At 36.9% G+C, this 6,348-nt stretch overlaps 1 protein-coding gene across 1 annotated transcript; it reads right to left on the reverse strand.

The window, feature by feature from the left end:
• Nucleotides 1-280: 280 nt before the first annotated feature.
• Nucleotides 281-6,027, reverse strand: LOC113852675. The gene is made up of 5 exons (XM_027483013.1): nt 3,988-6,027; nt 3,741-3,903; nt 1,974-2,137; nt 1,050-1,308; nt 281-877 (listed from the first exon to the last, which is right to left on the reverse strand). Exons 1-5 carry the CDS (start codon nt 5,631-5,633, stop codon nt 770-772), a joined length of 2,340 nt encoding a protein of 779 aa, XP_027338814.1. The 5' UTR covers nt 5,634-6,027; the 3' UTR covers nt 281-769.
• Between the last annotated feature and the right edge of the window lie 321 nt (nt 6,028-6,348).

A 6,348-nucleotide genomic window follows, 5' to 3' on the forward strand; every position in this document is an offset into this window, starting at 1 on the left:
TGAGGTTTTACTAAAAAAAATGATTGAGAGGAGAGACAAATGATGGAGAGGGATTTTTTACCCCTTATTTCCCTGCCCAAGAGCCCCAGCATTCTTCTTTAACCATACAGCCAGTTTAGTATCACATAATTGTTTTTTCAATACTATACTAGAAACAAACAAACAAATAAGCTAATTAGGTCTATTCTACTTCATTTTTGTTTTCACTTACAAAAAACCAATTATCCTGTAGCTTAGAAAATTGGTGCAAAATCAACACCTCCAAAGAGGAGGAAAAATAACAGGAAATGTGATTCTAAAATTAAGAGGAGGGAATTATAATAAATGAAAATACAATTAAAGCACCAGCTTGGTCATTCACTCCCTTGCGAGACAAAGGAAGTTATTTTGAGAGATTCCTCTTAGTATTTTACAGTAGCAGCAAACATCCTAACACTATACACTGTACATTCTCAGCCAGTGAGAATACCATAATTAACAGGATAATAATATTCATAAAGTTGAGATACAAGACAACAGAATAGTACATTCACAAGTCTCAAATTTAAAAGGGAGCAAAATTGTCTGCTCTTTGTTCTTTTTTTTTTTTTCCCATCAAAAATTAGCTGAGCAGATAGATAAGCAATTCTAAACAGATTGACTCCTTTGTATGGTTATCAGCATCCCAACTTACAGTTAAATAACCATGCAATGCATTTGTTCAGTGGCAAACTCCGAAATGATTTTTAATGTAGGACAACAACACTCCTTGTTAAGGGAAGAATATACATCATTTCTTTAAAAGCTTCTGCGAGAAAATCTTCTTGGAATACGGGCTGTTTCGTGAAATTGCTTTGTGGCTTTCAATTGCTTCAACTAGTGAATTATGCACATGGCCCTAGTTTAGCAGCAAAAGGAAAATACGAGAAAATAAATAACGAACAGATTAGAGGAATCAAAATGTTCATTTACAAAACCCCAAAAAGCTAAAGACATGACTGTAAATATTTGTTGCACTTGTATATAGGAAGATTGAAATGAAAGGAATATAAAATGGCCTTGTTACAGACCTCAGAATGTCGAAGAGCTGACTGAACAACATAATTAGCATGTGGATCTTGAAGCAACTGTTCAAAGTGAGGAGTTGAAAGCAGTTCACGAATGACTCTTGACCGATTCTCATCATTGAATACAGCAAGACATTTTTCGACCACATGGCTACTGAACTTCTGCATTGACAGGTGCACGTATTTACCCTCAAATTGCAAGCTTAAAGTTGCAGTGGCAGATGGAATCCTCAAGTCCAAGATAAATTGAACAACATAATTTCTGCAAAAGATAAAAAAGAATGAATAGATCATAGTGTGGGAAAATCAGGAGAGACAAAATTTTATCTCATAGTTTAAAAGAACGACATGATTTCTAAATATGACCAAAAACATACATGCAGCTAACCTTCCAATAAAAATGATCAACCAGACTTATTTGTTAACTACAAATCTCAAGCAGAGAAGAAAGCAGGAAAATGCAAAAAGAAGAAAGTACAGAAACTAACAGAAAAACACTCATTTCAAGTGCAATGTACCACCATCTGGTTTAAGGAGTCCCACTAATAGATGAATTAAACAGGTGATAATTATAGATTGATTTTGGTTTCAAATTTAAATATTATAGCTGTTAAAATGTTTTGTTCCCTTAATTGCATATTGCACTACATACTGTCATTATCAATCTGTATATGGAATGGTCATATGCAAGAGGTGTAAACAAAATAATGTTTTATAACTGTCACATCTTGTAGTCCCCACAAAGCCTGGCCATCGAGTGATATGGCTTAAAAGTTTCTTTACACCATTTACCAGAGACAAACTCCTACAGCCTAGGTTCTTTATCATGGGAAAAAATCATGTCTGTAGACAAACAGGTAGACATTCTTAAAGCACAAAAATATTTGTTGCAAGATTTTTGTGCTTTAGTGTGCTTCAAATAATTACCCATATTGATCTTGAGCTAGCAGAAGTGCATTAGCAGATATTTCTGCAACCAGTTTTTCTCTGTGCTCCCCACTTGAATGACCAATGCATCTTTGCAGAACACAACATCCATGTTGATGAGTTGCAATGTCAACGCAATACTTTGCAGCAGCAACAAATATGAACTGTTCAATGCAGGTAATGAGAAGTAGATCTTTGGCAGCAAATATCAATCTTTGCACAAATATTTTATGTAATTTCATCAAACACCAATCTTTAACAGTGAAGAAATTACATTTGTGACAAAGTGACCCGCCCAAATCAATTAGCAAGGTTAACAATTGAACTAAGGACAAGTAAATCACATGTATACATACAGTTTATTTAAGAGTGTTTTAAATATGCAATAGAGATGTCCTATAATAATATTTCTATTTAGTAAGACAGACCTTTGTCATTTTTTCTATGCAACATTTTCATTGCTCAATATATTCCAAGCCTTAAACTAGGGAATGTGCACCACTACAGACTCCCTTTACTCAACAATATATATTGTCACAAATTAATCATTTTTGGTTTGTTAGGTACAAGACTCTCAACTATCAAGAATGTTAATGCAATTTAATGGTCCTAAATGCATTAATTTAACAATGGAAGAGCAGGTTACATAGGGTCATGTTTGCTAAAGTTTTTAAAGCAAAGCAATGTACTTGGATTCTTTTTGTATTGAATTTCAACCCATAACAACCTATGTTTGAGCTGACATAGCCATTAGTGTTTGGAGATCTTCATGAAATCATTATTTTAGGTAAGCTCTTGGAAGTCTCCCAAGGTTTATTAATCAATGATACAAAATTGTGGAACAAGATTCTATAACCCTGCCCCTACATTCAATTGTCAACTATAATGGAGAGGTTTAAAATGCTGTCTAGAACACTGAAACAGTAAGAGTGAAGCACACAGAGCAATTACGTCACTGCAATTGGATTTTGTGAGAAGAATAATTACAGACCGATAGTGTAATCATTATAATGTTATTATCATAAATTTCAAATTGATGAAACCAACTTGACATGGTGATAATAATGTATTATTTAATAATATCATAGGTTCAACCTTTTATCTGCCACAAAAGAAGAGTTTTAACAAGGTGATCAGAAATAAATCATTCCATATGCTTTGATACCATGACATCTATTCACAATATCAAGCATAAAAAATTGCCATCTGTGATAATGACCTTGGCATTACTACTTTTCTGTAAAGTCATAGTCCTGTTAAAAGCATAATATGCTACATACAGGACCATAGCTGAAAGATCAACACAACTTTTCATTAGATTATTACACATGTAAGAAAAACAAAAGTTCATGATCATTCAAACGAAAAATGGTTTAAAGAATTTGGTTGAGCTGTTCTATTTATCAGTTAATTAACAGCACACACCATAGTGCTTCCTTGTGATCCCTCTCCTGTCAAAACCAACTAAAAGCTCATTCGTATAGCCAAAGAGAAAAATGCAAATATTATTCAATAGTGCATGCAAACTTAACCACAAAGGGACAATAAAGTTGAAATTTCAATATTAAAACATCATTTTTCAGCTTTGCATGTCTGGGAATACAATACTTTTCACACATGATATCAATCATCAAGGATTGATCAAAAAGTTCATAAAAACATTGCAAAAAGTATGATTTAAGCAGGTCAATCTCTATTCACCCATAACTACATTATGTACAAAAATTACCCAAATCTGTAAATACTTAGGAAAGACAAAAGTCATACCTTGTTATCTTCATTGCTCAGGCATTGCAGACAATGCTGAACCACATGATTTCCATTAAGATCTTTGATGAGGGCCAAGAATCCTGGTTCAAGAGCCGACACAACTAACAGAATTTGCTGCCTAGTTTTGAGAGTCTCAATCAGCTTTTGTACCACACGAGTGCTATCAGAAGATAACAAAAAGTGTCAAATTCAGCATCAGACAATCAATATAATATTTCAATACTTGCATAAGTTGCACAATTACCCATGAGTGTTTAAAGAGATTCTAACAAGCTGCCCCGGTTCCAAAGTAACCATGAGTATGATCTGCATCCTCTGTTCTTCATTGCAGACATCCAACAACTTCTGCATGAGGTAATTTCCAAAAGGATTCATCATAAGTTCCACGACATGATCAATGATCTCATTAAATATCACTTGAATGTCTTCTGGTGCACCCTCATCAAACATTCTTTGCAGGAATCTACAGCCGTGCTGATCTTTGGCTATTAAATATATCGACCCTCTAGCATCTGCAAGGGAATTATACTTGGGTAACAAAGGGAATGAGCAACCATTCCTAGGACTCCTAGGATTTTCATGTCCTACAACTTGGTGTCTGATGTCTAGCTCAGACCTCTGTAGCTGCTTAGCAAAGCCAGTTTCGCGCACAGCACGCTGACACTTTGAATGATTCAAATCCCTGCCAACAACATAATTTAAACCTTCACCTTGTATGATGAAGCTCCCCTCACTTGCAACTGCATCTAGATTTCCTTGGGGGACTCTAGCATTTGAAGGTGGTACAGCTCTTGCATTAGGCACAGAGAGGCCATACTGCTGTAACTCTTGAACAGCGTTACAAGGCCTAAAATTAGTACAAAGGGAATAGTTAGGCAATCTGGACACACCCCTTTCTTCCAATAAATTCATTCCATATTTCTGTGCATACATGGAAGCATCAACTGGCGCATCTCTACTCAAGGAAGCAACAAGCTCGGGTGCCACACTTCCCCTACAATAGTAGTCATTCATCAGTAACTGCCTTCTGTGCCTTGGAGAATCAATTGAACCACCAAAGCCATTCAATTGAGAGAACCGGCCATCATGCCGGCCGGGACAGGGCTGTGATCCAACTAAATTAGCTATTTTATAATCCCGTGTTAACCCCGACAATGCCGAATTCATTTCAGCACAGTGACTGATAGGACTCCTTGTCCTGGTGAAAGGGGATTGAAATCCAGCAGAATCGCAAAACCCTCTCTTGAAATTGTCATAATCCCCACCATGCGTGTTGTGTACATTACTGAGTGAAGGATTATTGTTACTATAGTTAAAATTATTTGCATTCAAAGAAGAATGACGAAATGGAAGCACATTACTATTCTCCTGTGGATTACCATTACCAATGCACATTATAGTGAAATTGGCGCATAGGCCAAGTTCATCAACCAAACTCTCACTGGGTTTCTCCCTCACAACGAAAGTCGAATCGGGTATCTTGGAATCCAACCAAAGGGTGTTGGGGTAACAGAAGGTTCCAGAAGGCATGTTAGGTTTGAGGTCGTCAAAAGGAGAAGGGGTTGGTGAACCAGCGTCAGATAAGGAACGTCCAGCCAAGCTCGAAGAAGAGCCATCAGATTGCAGAGAAAAGCCACTGACAGGTGATGATGATGCACACGGAAACTTAGTCTGAGTTAAAGGCTCATCATCATAATACATACCATTACCATTACCATTACCATAGTTTCCGAAATAGCCATGATCATCACCACCACCACGCTCGTGTCCATGCCGATGACAAAGATGAGGAAGATTGTGTGATGTTGCGTGAGGGATCTCATCCAGCAACATTTCAAGCTCCTCCAGTTCGCCAGCGTCCTTCGCGTTATCTATCATCTTTTTCGCCATGTCAGCACCAACAAATGGAGAAGAAAAACAAAAGCAGCAAAATCAAAAGAAGCCCAGAATCAGAAAGGGAAAACCCATTTCAGACGTTGATTGAAAGAGAAATCGGTCATATCTGGGTAGGGGCTGAACAATCAAAGGTGGCGTCTTGGCGATAGAACTCGCAATTGCATTTGCATTTTCATTTGAGAAAACGATCTGGTTTGGGTTAGTGGGTTTTATTTAGGAGGAGTTGGTGAAGCATGCAAAGATTGAAGACTCACTGAGATACGGTTACTGGGCACCGTAGGTATATATATCTACACACTCAGCGTAGTCTCACACGCCATTAAAGCTGCAAACGAAGAGACGCTCTATCTAGCCTTTCTATTTTTCTCTTAATTCTTATCTCTCTCTCTCTCTCTCTCTCTCTATATATATATATATATATATATATATATATATATATTATGATTTATGAACACACCACACCCAACAGACCCAAGCCACAACACACACAGCAAGGAGAAACGAAACGAACCAACACTAGGCTGTGCAAGTCTTTCTCGCACTGTATTTTTTTAAGCTTTTTTTATTTTTTTATTGTTGTTTTCTAGTATTAAATATATAGGTTAGTGAAGGTGAAACTCCTTTATGATGCGTGCTATGCACGCTCTCAGGTGAGGGTGGGTCCCGTTGCATTATGGGCACCTTATCGTGGAGTTCTGGTGCCGGAATC

This window comes from Abrus precatorius, unplaced genomic scaffold, assembly GCF_003935025.1.
Source record: "Abrus precatorius isolate BTA unplaced genomic scaffold, Abrus_2018 Scaffold10, whole genome shotgun sequence".
Taxonomy (NCBI): domain Eukaryota; kingdom Viridiplantae; phylum Streptophyta; class Magnoliopsida; order Fabales; family Fabaceae; genus Abrus; species Abrus precatorius.

What these genes read in the sequence shown, in the direction of transcription:
- LOC113852675 (XM_027483013.1), bottom strand. Translation starts at nt 5,633, where the DNA reads ATGGCGAAAAAGATGATAGATAACGCGAAGGACGCTGGCGAACTGGAG. An exon ending in TGAGCAATGAAGATAACAAG is followed by an intron (nt 2,138 to 3,740) that starts GTATGACTTTTG and finishes TGCATTGAACAG; the next exon opens with TTCATATTTGTTGCTGCTGC. An exon ending in CAGCTCTTCGACATTCTGAG is followed by an intron (nt 878 to 1,049) that starts GTCTGTAACAAG and finishes CTGCTAAACTAG; the next exon opens with GGCCATGTGCATAATTCACT.